Genomic DNA, 16,877 nt, shown 5'->3' with positions numbered 1-16,877 from the left:
CGAATGGAGCTCTGATGGGCTGGGCCTCCTCTGATGGCCAGAGGGTTAGCATCTGGGCTCTTTTGGTATCTGGTAGACATCTGGTATCTGGGCTTCATTCTTCTATCTGGTCTTCATTTTCTCTCTTTCTAAGATGTGATTTCGACTTCACACTCCGCTACCTCAATTGGCAGTGGCTAGAATTAGTAAACTACAGTGAAATAAGTGCTTTCAGATATTAGAATCAGCCTCTATGTAAATTAGGTAGGCCTTAATTAACCACAGGCCCCTTCTCGATTGAACAGTGGAAAGAACATAAAACTTCACTGTCAGTAGGCTAACACAACTCTCCTTTCCAGACTGACTCTCTTATGGACAGTTTCCTCATCACACTCTCATTCTGATGCCTCATTATGGGGTGAGAGTGGTCTAGGTTCTTGAGAGGCAGTGTGATGTGGTACTTAAAACTCTGGACTTGGATTCAGGAGGAACTGAGTTCCCATCTGATCTCAAACACTAGCTGTGTGACCCTGGGCAAGTCACTTAACTTCTCTATACCTCAGTTTCTTCATCTGTAATATGGGGGATTAGCATTAGGTTGTTGTGAGGATCAAATGAGATATTCTAAAAATGCTTTGCATACCTTAAAGTGCCATGTAAATGCTAGCAGTTATTATTAACTAAAAAAAAAAAATTCTGCTGGTCTGACTTCATGAGCCACCCTAGAGTTTCTGAAATCTGGTGAAGGGAGATGCACTGATGTCGTCTGCCATGTAGTAGATTAGGGGAAGGGCATTTCTCTCTCTGTCTCTCTCTGTCTCTCTGTCCTTCCCCTGCCTCTCTGTCTCTCTGTCTGTGTCTCTCTCTGTCTCTCTTTCTGTCTCTTCTCTCCTCTGTCTCTCTCTTTGTCTCTTTCCCGCAATTTCTCCTCTCTCTGTCTCTGTCCTCTCTGTCTCTCCCTCCCTCCCTTCTCTCTATCTCTCCTCTCTCTGTCTCTCTCTCTCTCTGTCTGTCCCCACCCCCCCCTGTTTCTTTTTCTCCCCTCTGTTTCTATCTTTCCCTCCCCTTGTACCTCTCTCTACTTGCTCAGGGCCAAAGGTTAGGTAGGGGCCTAAACTAAAAGATCTTCAGTGTCCTCTCAGACTCCAAAGCCTGCTCTCTGACCTCTAGTCTCCCCTGAGCAGACTGTGTTTGGGCAGCCTGCACTGGGGTTTGGCATGTTCCCAAAAAGAATTGTGAGCCTCCTCTCCTCTGGGAATGGGTTCTTCTTGTTCCCTGCTCAGTGACTCGGGTTTGTGAGTTGGATCTTTTTGCTTAGTTGTTAATTTATTTCCCCTTTGCTGTTCTTCCCTTTTTCCAGTAACTCCTTCTTGCCCTTCACCTCCCTGGCCTGCTGCTGAGTCCTGTTGATCCTTGCCGACTACCTGTGCACTGACCGACGCCTCCTCCCCTGCTTCTCCCAGAACCTGATCCTCTCCCAGCTGGATCCCTGCACCTCTTCCTTTGGACTGGATGGGATTTGCCTCTCAAAAGTCTCCAGGGAATGAGCACGACATTCCCCAGTTAACCCCATCTTGGGTCTACTTTGCCATTTGTCCAGCCCAGGAGGTATCCAGCCTGTCCTGATCTGACCCCAAATCTCTCTCTAGAGAGTGTCCCGATAACCCATTCACCAGCCCTGAAATGCCTTCCAGGCCTGCTTGGCTAATCACCAAGCCTACTGTTCCGGAATTGCAACTTGGGAGTCCCCTTCAGATGCCTCCCAGGATGCTGCTTTCTACCTCATGGAATAACTCTTTACTCAGGAACTACAATATTTTTTTCTTTATCATCTATTTCTTTAACAAATGTTTAAGAAAACACAAAGTGGGAAATCAGTCTCACTGCCAACTTTGGCAAAGAGATAGCTTATATCTGGGTCTCCACCACTGGCAGGGAGTTAACTCTGATCTTTGTAATGCTCCCTAGAGAATGGAATTAGAAAAGGAACTGGGATGATGAGTGATGGTAAGAATTGGGGTCTCTAAGTAGGCACAGTCTTTTTGGAACTCAACTTTTGGCTCTTTACCCTGTAGGGGAGCCAAGAGGCCAATGTTGACTTTTAATTCCTTGGTGGATATGTATATGTTCTTATGTGTGGTTGTTTACCGAAGGAGTGACTGTGATGACATAGTCCTCCAAGGTCATCATTTGCCAAGGCAGAGCCCATCCTTGGCTGTGTTTGGAAGTATGTATCTTGGAAACGAGCTGCTTAGTGGAGAATGTCATGCAGCCCTCTGTCTAGTAGCCAGCAAGAACTTAAACATATGAAAACTGGCTTATGGAGGAAGAGTGTGAGGCCTAATCCTTAGTAATATCACAAGATAAGGGTGGACTTCAAGGCTTCTTGTCCCTTGTTTTCCCTGTCATTCCAGGTGCTCAGGGAGTTTCAATGATCTTCAGATTACTGTTCCGGAAGGAACAGGTGAAGATGTAGGGAGTGGTGGTGGTGAGAATCTTTTGTGAGGTATACTCCTTTAAGACTCCTCAATAGTTGACCCTTAACCCTCCAGGGAGGGAAGTGGTCAATGTAGACTTTTAGTTCCTCAAATATATGAATATGTGTGTGTGTGTGTGTGTGTGTGTGTGTGTGTGTGTGTGTGTGTGAGAGAGAGTGAGTCTGGAACCTGGGTAATAGAGGTTCTGAGTATAATTAGCTTGAGTAACTTCTTCATGGGAGTAGATGAGGGGACAACCAGCTCTTTGTGCAGCTTTGGGAGAAACCCTGATCCAAACATACTCTTCCTGAGGGCCATTATATGGATGAAAACTCTAGGGTGAATCCTTAGTTTTGGATATCATCATCCCAAAATCACTCCTAGTCCATTGGCTCACTTGCCCAGTGGACACTTGTTCTCTTTTCTCCCTGATGTGGGGTCCAGGTTGTGCTAAGGATCACTAGAAATTAAGGGCCAATCAGGGTAACTGAGGAGATGCTATCTCCTAGAGCTATGTTGACAGAGCCACTCAGTTAGGAGTGGAGCTTTAACCAAATGGCATTTGCTGTTAATACACCTTCTTATCAAAGCAGGTTTGGTCTCTCCCTCACCGTGTCGGGAGGGATCTAATGGTATTGAAAATCTCCTTTCGGCCATGCTGAAGTAGGCACTGGTGTGCAGAAGTTGTCATGGAGCTGATATTGCATTTATGCCAACATAAGCTGGTTGATTTCTCACCTGGTGCATGAAGTTTGTCCTTAAACTCCTTGGTCCTTTGTACTCCAGGGTACATACCATTTTTGTCGACTTAACCCTCAACCTTAATGGCTCCAAGGATGGAGCAGGATCTCTAATCCAGGCCACTATCCAATTGTGCCTTTGGCCAGGTTTGTTCTAAACACCCTTCAATATGTAGACAGAGCCATGGGGGTTGCAGCACTATTCTTGCCTGAGGCTGTGATGTCTGACATTGAAGAGTGGGCTGGTTTTGGTGCCAAAAAGGAACAAACTCCAAAAACATGGCTTTGGTCTCGTTTGTGAGGCTGGGAAGTGCATTGTATGTCCAAAAGTGAAGGATTTTGGGTCTGTTTTTTAAAATGGAAACTTGATTATTTTATTGTTAATTTAAATAAATGAATTTATATTGATTGTGAGAATGCCTTGTCTCTCCCCGCTGTCCCCAGTGGATTGAAATTGCACTGTGATTAATGCTATTTTTAGGTTTTCCTCAAATTCTACATGACAAACCAGATTGTTTGGGAAATGGGTCCTGGTGCAAAAGAGACTGGATGTGAAATTAAATTCACTACTTAGTTTACGTTAGCAGCCAAATATGAGGCGCCCTGCTAGGTGCTGTGGAATATAAAGATTAGATGACACAGACACTGCCCTCCAAGAGCTTATGGTATGGCTGTGGTGGAAATGGAAACCAGAGTGTGGATGTGAGATATTTTGGAACTGCTGGACAGATTTTGAGCCTGAGTGACTAGGTCAATATGATTGTGTCAGAAATAGAGAATTTATGGAGGGAGGGAGATTTTTTGGCTGAGGCACAACATTTTGACGGTTTTTGGCACATCCTAGTGGAGGTATCTAACAGGCAGTTGTTGAAATGGGAGAAGAAATTGAGGATAAGGACAGATTAGGGAGATAACTTCATACAGCCACGTGAATGAATGAAATGAGCAAGGGAGAGAGTGTAGATCACTAAAGACGGTTGAGAACAGAGACTTGGGGGAAAACTACATTTAAGGGGTAGGAGGCAGTGTGGCCTCGTGGACAGTGTGATGGATGAAAGGGAGTCAGAAAGGCCTGGGTTAAATTCTGCCTTGGACACTTATCTGCTATACAGCAATGGGCAGGTCAAGTGAGCTCTTTAATATTTATTTCTGTCATCTTGTAAGATGGCATGACCTCTGAGGTTGCTTCCAGCTCTAAATATTTGATCTGTGAGGAGCATGAGGAAGCAGCAAAAAAACAAACAAAGCAAAAACCAGAGTACTCTCAGATGTAGGAGGAGAGCTATGAGGAACATGCTATAAAGGCCAAGGGGAGAAAGGGCATTGAGAAGTGGGGATTCATTTGGGTCAAGTGTCATTGAAAGGTCAAGGAGAATCAGGCCAGAGAAGAGGGTTTGGTCATGAGTTTGTAGGTCACTGTTTCAGTAGAGTGGAAAGGACAGAAACCAGATTGTCAGGGGCTATGGAGTGAGTGGGTGATGAGGAAGTAGAATTAATGAATGTAGGCTATTTTTTCTAGAATTATGATGATGAAAAGGAGGAAAGACAGATCGTAACTTGGGTGGGGAGGCAGGGTCAGAGCATCAAGGGTTTAAAAAATTGTATATATTTGTAAATATAGAATATATATTCATTGAGATAAATATGCATGTCTATATATGTATATATGTACCTATACATGTATGTATATTTAAGGTAGGGGAGACCTATGCAGATTTGTAGGAGAAAGCATTGATACAAAGGGAGATATTAAAAGTGTTGGAGAAAGTGGGAGGGGCTGGGATCAAAGGTCTAGATGGGAGAGTTATCCTTCACAGATGGAAGGCCACTTATACTTGGAAAGTAGGGGAGAGGATGAGTGAGGATATGGGCTTCAAGGGGAAGAGAAGGGAAGATTGTACAGCTCATTACAGGCAGCCTTGACTTCACTAAGGTGGTAGCAAGGTCATTTGCTCAGGATGAGGAGAGATGGGATGCAGTTAGGACCTTCGGGGAATATGAGCAAATTAAGAGAGAAAAGGATCTCGATGTTGGAATGAGGGCTTCCCAGTTCATGAGACAGTACTCATTACCAGGTAACAAATTAGAGGTGCTTCCTCCAACAATATTTTGTCATTGGGAATAGAAAAGAGGAAGCAGCTGGTGGTGGTTAGCCAGAGTTGGAGGAGAGCAGAGCTGGAATGGCAGAAAGGCAGGGGGTCAGCCCCTGAAAAAAGTCTTCCACTGGAGGGTGTGATTCACAGGGAGACTTTATGATTTCAGATTTTGAGATCAGAGCCACCGATTTAATTTTCTGTGCCAACCTTCAGGTTTGCTGACCACTCATTCAGAGAGTGAGGCATGTTGTGAAAGAGTGAAGATGGAGAAGACCTACTGTTAGTGATATCTGGGGCTGAAGCACAGTAGATGTGTGGCTGTTTTACCCGGGCTGTAAGCCAAGGTGTACATTTCTGAGTAGCTGGGTCTGCATTCACTGATTGCCAGTGACCAACATCTAATGGTGAGAGGTTAGCTAGGTGGAGGTAGGGGAAGGGCACTGGATTTGGAGTTGGAAGATTTGGGTTTGAATGTAGGATTTTATCTTTATTATCTGTGTGACTTTGGGTTCAACCTCCAGGTGCCATCTGTAAAATGAGAGGACTAGACAACCTCTGAGGTTTCTTCCGACTCCAAATCTTGTGATCTTGAAAGGATTCTGGTTTCTCTAGATAGAAACAAATTAAGCAGTTGATAGAATGCTGGACTTGGAGTCAAGAAGACCTGGGTTCAAATCCTGCCCTAGACACTTAGTATTTGTATGACCTTGGGAAAGTCTTGACCTTAGGTTCCTCCATCTGCAAAGAAGAAGTTGAGCTAGATGCCTCAGAGCTCTAAATTGAAGATCTGTAGAATTCATCTTGGGTTTTCCGTGCTTGGAGTAAATTGCTCAATGGCTGCACTTTGGATTCCAAAAGCCAGTTCCACATGTGTTCTCTCCTTCCTGTTGTCACCCCTTTGTCTTCATCCTCCACTAGCATAGTTGTTCTGGGAGCCCCAGTCCCACAGGCCTCTCCTTGTACAATGGTATTGTGTTGCTTCTGTGCTTTCTCTTTCCTTCTCTCGGATGAGCAGAAGAAGATTATGATCATGATTTGCTGCGTTATCCTCGCCATCATCTTGGCCTCCACCATTGGGGGCATCTTTGCCTGAAAGCCCACTTTGACCTTGACCACCTGCCTCAGGTGAGTCCTCTGGGGAGAGGGTGGGGAAGCAGTCTTCCTCTCTGTGACTGTAAGCAGGCTGGACTTCCATTTGGCTGGACAGTCCAGCTGCAGGGTGACCATTATGTGAGACAGGTGGGAGTTTGGACTGTGTGTCTGGGCATGGAACCTGATTCCTGGGTCCTTGGATATTCCCATAGCTTGGGATATTCATAAAAGGATGCCTTGATGTGGGTGGGCTGTTGTTATGAGGGGAGTATCAAGTATGTGAGGAAACATTCCAGGTGCCGAGAATATCAAGACCAAAATGAAAGTCCCTGCCCTCCGAGAACTTACCATCTGTAGTTAGAGAAATCTTTGAGTAATGCAGTCTGAGTTGAATTGTGGGGGATGGTGGGGACAGATGCCAGGTCCATCGAAAAGGGCATCACTGAGATGAGCCTTGAGGCTTCAGTGTCCAGGCCTACTCTCTATGTACCCTGGGTAAATCACTTCTGGGCCTTTTCCCCACTTGCGAAATGATGATTCTATTTCACTCAATGTGCATTATGTAAGGGGGTGTGGTATACAAAAGTGAAGGCAATTCTTGTTTTCAAGGTGCTTACTTGCTCTTGAGGGAAACAGTTCAAACCCAGCTGGGGAGGGTAATACGTAACATCCTCATCAAAAAGGAAAGGCAAGAGGAGAAAGGTGGTCAACTCTGTGAAGTACTGTGAACCCTTAGGGAGAAAGTCCTGATGTAGAGCCAAGATGGCATTTTAGTTTCTGCCAGGAAAAGGTTCTCTTTTAGGGATATTTCATAGGAATGAGAACGAAGTGTTATTATCAATAATATATAATGAAATATTAAATATATTACATTATGTAATAAATTAAATTAATATATGTTTTATTATATAAATATAATAATATAATTAAATTAATATAATTAAATCAACCCTACACAAGGAGGAGTTAGCAATATTGGCTGACATTGCTGTGTATTTTTGATCTTTCCTGCCATCTTTCTACTTTTATTTTTTTTTCATTCTAGATGGATCCTGGATTTACATTTCAGTTCCTCTTTCCAACCGGGTGTTCATTGCAGATTTCTTGGCTACTTTGCCTCTCCTTTGAGAAGTCCCACTTGGCGGCACTGTACAACCACCAGACAAATGCCTACCTTTTCATTTTATATCCTCTTAGAAGCATGGAGGGCCAGGGTTCAGACACCCATAGGACTCCACATGGGGAACTGGTGGGCAGGGGGTTCAGGGAAAAGTGAATCAAGTTGGTTGAAGAGTAGGAGTTAATAGTGTAAATGATTAGTGGGAGGGATAGGCAGTTAGGCTCAATAAGAAAGGACCTCAGACAGGAATCTGGATAGATGCATGGGTTTCACACTTTTTGGGTCAAATGCAGGCATTCACAACAGCTCCAAGTTCAAGAGGACCTTGATACTATAGAAAGAGCCCTTGCTACTGGCAACCTTGGGCAGATTGCTTTTTTCCTGGATCTCAGTTTACTCATTTATAAAATGAAGTCCTCAGAGGTCCCTTCCAGCTCTTGATCTACGTATGAGCAATCTTGGTTAACTCTGTTTAGGGTAATTATTAACCTCCTCTCACTATCTTCCATCTCTTTCCCAGGGCCCACTTGTTCCAGTTAATAATGCAAGTTGAATACAAGAAATTCTTTAAGAAGGGGTATTTGCAGGCCACTTTGTCTTTGGATTAGCCAAATATGCCCCCATGCCTATCTAGAAGATGAAGCTATGAGGTTCATGTTGTTAGGCAGGTGTTAGGGTGGTGGTTTTTCTTTAGTCGACTGGGGATATGGTGAATCAAAAAAGCACGCCATGGAACCAAACCCACATCTGAAGGGGGTGCACTAGGCCCTTTCCCTAGGGGTGGAGATGGATTCACACCAATCCATAATAAATTCTTGCTAGATAGTGTAGTTACTGGATAGAGCGCAAGATTTTAGAGTTAGGAACAAGTAGGTTTGGATCCTGTCTTAGAAAATTATGAGCTCTGTGATCTTGGGCAAGTCATGACCTCTCTGGGCCTCAGTTTCCTCCTCTGTTAAAATGGGGGTTGGACTAGATGGTCTTTGAAGTCTCTTCCAGCTCTGTATGAAACTGTGATCTGTAAACCCATGGCGCCCCCTTGTGACTAATGGCCCTTTTAGAAAATGACTGGTTATTGTTGGTGGGGTAGGGCGTTAGTGTATGGGCGGCTAGGTAGCAAGTGCTGGGCCCCGAGCCAGGATGCCTCAGCTTCCTGAGTTCAAATCTGGCCTCAGACACTTACTAGCTGTCACTCCGGGCAAATCACTTAACCCTGTTTGCCTCAGTTTCCTCGTCTGTAAAAGGAGCTGGAGAAAGGAATGACAAACCACTCCAGTATCTGTCAGGAAAACCCCAGATGGTATCACAGAGTCAGACATGACTGAAGTGACTGAACAGCAGGACTTGAGTAAAGAAAACACCTACTTCCAGTAAGCACAGAATGGAACAAAATAAACCGGCTCACGCATAACCTGGGTTTTGTTGGCGATGTGCCCTTAACGGACGCCGGCTACAGACCACTGAGAGAACGGGACTGTAGATCCGAGGCAGACTGTCCAGTTCAATACTGCCATTTTCAGATGAGGAGACTGAGGCGGAGTGGTGGCATGACTTGCCCTGGGTCACACAGCTTCCAAGGGCCTATTTTTTGTTTGCAAACATTTATTTGGGTTTTGGATATTTGAAATAATGAATTTGCCTTTGAGTTCCAAAAAGCTTACATACACCCTGTCTCTTCAAGTGCTGTTTCGATTAATTTCATAGATTTAGAGCCATAGGGGATCTTAGCAACCACCCAGTTTCTTAAGTAGCAGGGGCAAGATTTCAGCCCCAGTCCAGACTCCAAAGCCAGGAAATGCCCTTGGCACCATACTTGGCTCAATCTAATTAGGATCCGATTGTCAGGTGATAGACAGATGAAGGTGCTGCTTCTTCACTTCTCCCTATAATTCGTCTTCCAACCACTTCCCTGTTGGCAACAGAACTTGACCCTGCTGACTAGCACTTTGGTGTTTAATGATGGAAAGCATTTCTTTTGTCCCCAAGATCCTCTGGAATAGAGCAGGGGCTTCAAGATAATTGTGATCCACTGAAATACTATTTACATTACTAAAGGATACACTGTAGGGTATTTTAATGAGCTACCCCTGTGCATTTTTGTATAAAGGTCATCAGCTGTTCTAGAACAGACCTCATGCATAAACTTAAGTGTATATTGAGACTCAAGCAAGATGATTTGGCGGTGGGGATAGTGCTGGACTTGGCCTTAAGGAGATCTGAGTTCAAATCCTGTCAAACAGTGGATGTGTAACCAATGGAAGTCATTTAACAATCTCTACATTTCCTCATTTGTAAAACATGGGGGTAGACCTAGATGGTCTCTAAGGTCTCCTGTATTTATGATCCTAAACTTTCTTCTGCTGAGGCATCCACTTTGAAGTTCTCAGAATCTTAAAGTTTGGCACTTAAAATCAGATTTGTGCCACCTACGTTGAATTTGCTGTTCTCCCCTCCTGCTTCCATGCTTTAGAGAAGGCTGTGGTCCTGCACAGGATTCTGAATTCCTTTAGCTCTGGGAGGGGGGGAAGTAAAGAGGGTGTTTACTCAACCCGTGAATCAGAGGGTGGTGGTGGTGGGGTGCTACAGGCAGAAAGGCAGGAGTTGCCAGTGATATCACACAGAATTGCAGGCATTGAGTGGACAAACATTGTGACTGTGTACACTGTGCTAAGTGATGGAAGATGGGGGAGAATTAGAGATGGCAGCATATGACTACAGACCTTGTTCACAGCTTAGAGTCTAAGAGGGTAGCTCAGAATGGAGTAAAGTCGCTGATACCAGGGTAAGATGCAGTCACACAAATGTTTAACCCTCTTATCAGCTCCTTGAAGGTTTTCAGTGCTCCTGGCCTTTCTGTTCTGTCTCATTGACATCAAGTCTAGAAGGACTAGTGGGCAATTTGGCCTGGTCTAGGTCCTGATTACAATTTCTCTGTTGCTGTATCAAAAATACAGTTGTTAAGTGAGTATGTGAATTTAATAAATAAAGTTACATTGAGTGAAGACTGCTGTGCCCAAGGTTTGTGTATGGGGGTAGAAGTGGATATGCCATGAATCTGAAGACCAGTAAAGGGTATGGGGAAGGGGGGGAGGGGTGGAGGTAAAGGGAGGGTTTCTGTTTTGTTCCTCCTAAGCTGTTTTCTATCCTGATTATTTATACTTTCACCTCCCTCCCCAAGTCACTTGATGTAGGGAGGCAGTGTACCAGAGCTGGCCTCTGACATGCTAGCTGGGCAACTGTGAGGCTGGTGACTCTGCACAGATTGGCCTCACTTAAATCCAATTCACCGCATGTCATGGCATCACCTTCCTGATGGCATGGCCCTCTTCTAGAATGAAGAAAAACAACAGGCACCAGGGGAAGGTCAGAGACCATCTTTCTTTGCATCTCCAGTGCTTAGCAGAGTCTCTGGCACAAAGTAGGTGCTTAATAAATGTTTATTGACTCAATGTCAATCTCTCAGTGTCCCAGACAATTTTTTATGACTATAAATTAGAGAAAATTTATTAAGCTACATTAATGGAAGGTAATTTCCACAAACTGATGATCTCACAGGGATAGGGAAAATAGGGCAGGAGTTCTTGACCTGGTACCTGTGAATTCCAAAAGGGGCCAAGACTTACAAAAACAGGTCTAAAGATCCTTGGGATAAGGATTCCTTTTTGGTGAAGAAACTCCCATTACCGATGCAGGTCAGTGTGTCTTCTGGCTGCCAAAAAAAGCACTTAGCAGTTTAGTGTCCTGCCTGGAGCCACAAAGTTCGTGTGTATTGGGGGAGGAACTGAGCCCGGGTCTCCCTGGCTCTGAGGCTAGGACCCAGGACTTCCGTAGAACCAACTCAATTTAATGTTTCATGACACACTATGGTTCTCCTTGTCTCAATGCTTTGCAGAGATCCTCCATTCATCTGGGGTGCTCAGAAGTTCCGAAGGAGAAGCTGGAGGAGAGAGAGGGAGTAGCTGTTCCTTGCCTCGAGGTCACTAGACCCGTTCAGGCAGGAAGAACTTGCCCCAGTAGCGCCCCTTCTGAGTCAGGTCATAGGGGCTCAACACCTTCCTCATCCCCAGCATGTTGGCCCTGATAATGCGTTCAAAGGTCCAGGGGTTCTGGTTGTTAAGCTCCCTCTCCCTTTGCTCCTCGTGCATCTTTTTCAGAGACTCTCGGCTCACGGCCTTGGCTGGGAAGGGCAGCTTGTGTGCCACCTGCTTGAGGAAGGGTTCCACCTCACCAAACTCGCAGCGGCCACCCACTTCCACGATAAGGCGGCCAGCCTTGACGGCTGTCACGTAGTGGTCAATGGCGCCTTTGCCACCCCCCATGCGCTGGCCTATACCCTTGCGGGTGATGGGCTTGTAAGGGCCTGGGACACGCCAGATGGCAAACATGTTCTTGGTGTCCAAGGCACGGTTGATTGTCAAACGCATCATTTCAAAATGGCCCCAGCGAAGATAACCACCACCCAGTGCCTAAAAAAGAGAGACGAATTAGGAAAACAATCAGCATACATTAAGTACCTAGTATGGGGCAGGTATCGTGCTATTTTAGGGGTTCGAAGACAAAATTGATAGTCTCTGATCTCAAGGAGCTTAAATTCCAGCGGGAAGATGCAACATGTACATGAAAAAATACAAAGAATTTCAGGAGGGGCACTAACTGGGGGAAACTGGGAACGGTCTCTCCTAAGGGGACAGTGAAAGGATATAGGTTTCCAAAAAGCAAAGAAAGAAGGGCATTCCAGGGCAGTGGAGCAGTCTGAGCAAAGTCAGAGATGAAAGAGGGGATGTTGTGTGGGGGTGACAGCAAATAAGCCCGTCTGGCTTATATGGAGTTCATGGGAGGGAAGAAACAGCAGGAAGTTACACTAGAATTAGGCTGGAGCCAGGGTGCAAAAGGCTTTCGACAAGGGAACGTCACCATGACAACTTTGCCGAAGACACTATTGGGGCAAAGAGGCAAAAGCAACCAACATTTCATTCCAGTGCAGTCGATCCCCTCAGTCCTTATCCGTTACTGCTTTGGGGTTTTTCTACTCTTCACCTGTTTCTCCACCAGAACATGTACAGGCACTGAGAAGAACTTAAATTCAAAACTATAAATATCTGGTAAGCACCTACTGTGGGTGAGGCGTGATGTTGACCTGGCTAAGTGGTAGCAACGCTGGTCCAAATTATGCAATAAGACAATGCTGAGACAAAGTGCTTGTGTGCACAGCACAAGGTGAGAAATGGAAGCAAGCTCCTTATGCAGAGGAAGGGAATAAGCACTAAATGCCTACTATGCGCCAGGCACAACAACCCTGGGCGATAGGTGCTAGTATAATCTCTTCTTTTACAGTTGAGGAATTGAGGCAGAGACTTGCCCAGAGCTAGGATCTATCTGAGGCTAGATTTGAATTGTCCACCCACCCGGAATTCTACTGATATATCCCCGAACAGACACCCATGTGCCACAAATGGTGGAATTTTGGGCACTAAAAACATGCGCATTTGGAAAAAGTCATATTAAAAAGCATTTCTCATTGTAGCTCCCTCTGTAAGCCACCACAGGTAAGCCTACTTAGCATACCCTTCACTCTGGCTCTGGTAGAACAACTACCATCACCAGCACTTATTAAGTGCTAGGCCCCAGGGATATAAAGGCAAAAACGTCCCCTGCCCTTGAGGAGCTTCACATTTTAATGTGTATGTTTTGAGATAGAGAGGGGAATCTCAAAAGGATGGCACAAACATGAAGGGAGACCAGGGAAAGCATTCCCAACATGGGGAGAGAGCCAGCACACAGGCAGAGTCAGGAGAGGGGAGTGTTGTGTGCGAGCAGAGGAAGCTGCAACTGGCCAAGAAGTGGCCCATGACCTGACCTATCTGCCCCACTCTGGGACTCCATTTTCCCAGCTGCTGATTTCTTGGCTCACTCACCAGGATACCAAAATTGCCCTCTGTGAAGTCGGTGGCTTCAGTGGATGGCCCTCGGATGTCACTCAGGTTCTTGGGTTCCCGCCTCACCTTTGGCACAAGTGGCATCCTCTCAACAAATTTGAGCTTGGGCTTATCAGGAATAGAAACGCCTAAGGAAAGGAGCAGTTAGCAGAGAGTGGCCTACAGCAGCCACATCAAGGGGCACAGACCTCCAGGCACAAAGCTTCACTGAGGGAGGTTACAGGTCAGTAGCCATAAAAGGAAAGAAAAGTCTCTTCCTATTTGCTCAGCATCCTCCCATGCTTCATTTCAGCACTGAGATGACCTGGGATCTTGAAGGCTATGTCTACATGGCTTAAACTAGAAGAGCGCCTACTCAAGCTAGAAAGGCCTTGAGCAGGGGTGAGGCTCACCGCCATATTTTTTTGGCCATAGCAACTAACAAACATCTTTTATAAAGTGGGCAGAGGCTGCTCCCTGGATTGGAGGAGGGAGTGGCCATAGAGATGTTGAGCAAGGCAGCCTTTTAAAAAATAGATTTTCTATCTCTGATTTTTACATCACCTCCTCTAGAGACCAATACCTTATATTGTAAGGCTTATGACAAAGAATTACACAATGTTCTGCACCTGTGGATCCCCACCTCTTCACGGGAGTAGGGGAGGTGAAGTCTCATCAATCTTCTTTGGGTCCAAGGGAGCCATTAGACCCATCAAACTACGACACTAAGGATGGCAGCTCTCTTTGGGCCCTGTAGAATGGCTGAGCCTAAATATGGCCAGATCAGGAGAATGTAAGGTTCTCAAAGGCAAGAAGCATTGTGTGTTTGTTTTGTTCCTGTACACTCAGTGCTCAGCACAGCATAGCGCCTTACCCAGAGGAGAGCTTAATAAATGCCTGATGGATTGGACTTTGTTGCTCGAAACAACCAAGAAGTGAGAGTCCAACTGCATTCCCAGCACAGATAGGTTGCTATGCTTTTGGGATGTATAGTATAGGACTGTCCCTGCTATTAAGGGCTCTCTCCACTCTCCAAACAACAGTACTGGTGAGCCTACTACCAGCTGGGAAAATAAGAGTGGGGTTAGCTAGAGAATAAGACCTCTCACCTTCATAGGTTGGTACTGGGAGGAAGGTCTTCATGCCAGCACTGAGGGGCTGGGCAGCTCCAGGACCTGAAAAGCCAAACCATTGGAGAACGGACTGAGAAATAACACAATGACCAAAACTTGGGAGCCTGGATGGTGCTAGCTCAAGACCTTGGGGAGATGGGGCATTCCCTGGGGCCTGGTGCTTACACTTCCTGCCACCTGCCTCACAGTCTACAAACATGGTATCATGACTGTTGGCTAGAGGAAGTGGGGAATGTTCAGCGTAGAGAAAGGAATTCACTGAGGTGGCAGAGGAGAACGTGATGTCTTTGAATGTCATGCTGAAGGAAGAGTGGACTTGGCTTTATGGCTGAAACAAAGACCAACGTCCTAGAAGTCACGGGCTTTCTGTCTGAGGCTTAAACACTTCCAATGACAGGAAGCTCACTACTTCACAGGGCAGTGCTCTTAAGCTGCAGTCTGTGGATGTGTTTAAAAACCCCACAACATCTTTACTTCAATAGAACTGGTTTCCTTTGCAATCCATTAGATCCTACTTTACACACTTACAGGCGTGATTCTGAGAAGGGGTCCGCAGGCTTCCCCCGACTCCCACAAAGATCCATGACACAGAAGGGGCTAAGAACCTTCCGTTTGGAGGGGGTCCCCTTCCTCCCTCATCCTTCTCTTCTAGAATCCTAGGATTGGGAGCTACAACGACCTTGGACGTGAAGCCCTCGGGAAAGCACGGCTTCAACCCCCATCCCCCAAACAGATCAGGGAGAGACCTGCCGCGCTTAGCTCGAGCCTCTGTCTCCTCACCCTCCAGGTGCTGACGGGAGCCCTGGGGCTGTTCCTCCCTGCCCTCCCCCACGCCGGGGCTGCTTCGTGAGCCCACAGAAGGCTCACGACCCAGTTTAACCCTCGTGCAAGTGCCGTTCTGGAATGGAAGCTCCCCACCAGGCCTGGGTAAACAGCAAGCACTTAAAAAATGCTCGCTCACTCATTCACGTGTTGCGGCTGTTAAAATCTAGTCCAGCCCTTCCCCCAACAAGCGGCATGGACAGATGGCAGATCCCCGGGAGGCGGGGTGTTGTCCAAGGTCTTGTCAACAACCCTCAGGGGCGGGAGGTCGCGGGCGCTGTTGTTGGCCCCATTTCACAGATAAGACAAACGAGACTCAGAGAGGTTAAACGCCTTGTCCAAGGTAACGCGGCTCTGGAACGTCGGAGGTGGGATTCGAACCGTGGGCCCTGGGTGGTCAGTCTATCTGGGAGAGGGTGGGGGAAGGGAGCGGACGCCGCAGGCCCAAGAGGGTCTGAGAGGCCGGGGAGGGCGCCTGACCTGAAGGGAGCACGCTGAGGACTGGAGTGCCGGCGCGCGCCACCAGCCGCCACATGGTTGCGAGCCGGGGTCCGCCGGGGTCACAAGGAGACAGAAACAAACGTGCGCAGAGCGCGAGGAAGAGATCGCCGGACGCCAGCCGGTTCTCAGGGCGCCGCCATGACAGACCGGAATTGCGTCATCGCCTCACCCCTTTCAATTTCCTTTTGTCCAATTGGAGATCACTTCCTGGGTCAGGGATTCTGGGAACGCGCCGCGTCTGATTGGTGGACCGGGCGGAAGGGGCAGGAACCCCAGCCGTCTTTCGGCTGCTGAGATTTTCCGGTCTCTTGCTGTAGTTGCTCTTAACTGTGCGCAGTCCGTCTGTTCCCTTATCCCATCTAGGAGGGGTCACCCTTACGTCGTTTCCTCGCCCTTCTCCTCTCGGACGTGCCAGATTCTGAGCCCTCGGTCCTCAGGGTTGCTGGCTGTCCCTCCTCCTGTCCCCCTCGCCTTATTTCCTCACCATTTGAGACTTTGGGCGGGTCACTGCTCACCTCTGGGCCTCAGATTCCTATTCTGCTGGGGGCTAGGATAGTTGACCCGAGGCGCCTTTAAACTTGGAGTGAGAGGATCAGCATTAAAGTCCATTTCATCCATTTACTACTTTGGTGTCATAGGGCAAGTCACTCTTTGGTCCTCAGTTTCCTCATCTGTAAAACGGGGGTGGGGCAGGGGACGGTGGATAGATGACTGCTAAGGACCCGAATTCCCTCTACCGGTACAAAATGTACAACTTCTTAAAATCAGGAAGTTACCTCGGTGGGCGGCGGGGGGATTTGAACCTAGGTTTTCCTTGCTCATACAGGCTCCCCAGCACACCATGCCTCCTGTCACATGTGCCTTGCACGTAGTAGGCTCTTGAGGAAACTTGTTTATTTAAAGAGTTGTGACTTACTTTACATTGATAATCTAAGTGAATTGCCGTTGAGGTTCACCTCTGGCTCTGGGGTCCTGCCAGGTTGGAAAGACACGTAAGACAAA

The 16,877-nt window shown here is 46.8% G+C and overlaps 2 protein-coding genes across 3 annotated transcripts in view; one reads left to right on the top strand and one right to left on the bottom strand.

Moving 5' to 3' along the window:
• STX3 (syntaxin 3) overlaps window positions 1–3,558 on the top strand; it is a 56,762-nt gene extending 53,204 nt beyond the window's left edge. For both annotated transcript variants that reach the window (XM_036762228.1, XM_036762227.1), the window contains one exon: window positions 1,340–3,558. Coding sequence is in view for 1 of the 2 variants with exons in the window: in XM_036762227.1 (XP_036618122.1) it covers window positions 1,340–1,342 (3 nt within the window). In the remaining variant the exon portion in view is untranslated. The remainder of the gene's footprint in view (window positions 1–1,339) is intronic.
• A 7,365-nt stretch (window positions 3,559–10,923) lies between these two features.
• Window positions 10,924–16,048, bottom strand: MRPL16 (mitochondrial ribosomal protein L16). Its single transcript, XM_036765371.1, has 4 exons — window positions 15,855–16,048; window positions 14,529–14,594; window positions 13,420–13,568; window positions 10,924–11,970 (listed from the first exon to the last, which is right to left on the bottom strand). Exons 1-4 carry the CDS (start codon window positions 15,907–15,909, stop codon window positions 11,485–11,487), a joined length of 756 nt encoding a protein of 251 aa, XP_036621266.1. The 5' UTR covers window positions 15,910–16,048; the 3' UTR covers window positions 10,924–11,484.
• Between the last annotated feature and the right edge of the window lie 829 nt (window positions 16,049–16,877).

Source organism: Trichosurus vulpecula, chromosome 6 (genome assembly GCF_011100635.1).
Source record: "Trichosurus vulpecula isolate mTriVul1 chromosome 6, mTriVul1.pri, whole genome shotgun sequence".
NCBI lineage: Eukaryota > Metazoa > Chordata > Mammalia > Diprotodontia > Phalangeridae > Trichosurus > Trichosurus vulpecula.
Note: the sequence above shows the minus strand (reverse complement) of the source record. Positions and strands in the feature narration are given on the sequence as shown.

Coding starts and splice junctions, on each gene's coding strand:
- MRPL16 (XM_036765371.1), bottom strand. CDS start 15,909: ATGTGGCGGCTGGTGGCGCGCGCCGGCACTCCAGTCCTCAGCGTGCTC. Junction 13,569..14,528: donor CCCAGTACCAACCTATGAAG/GTGAGAGGTCTT, acceptor TCCTTTCCTTAG/GCGTTTCTATTCCTGATAAG. Junction 11,971..13,419: donor AGGGCAATTTTGGTATCCTG/GTGAGTGAGCCA, acceptor TCTCTTTTTTAG/GCACTGGGTGGTGGTTATCT.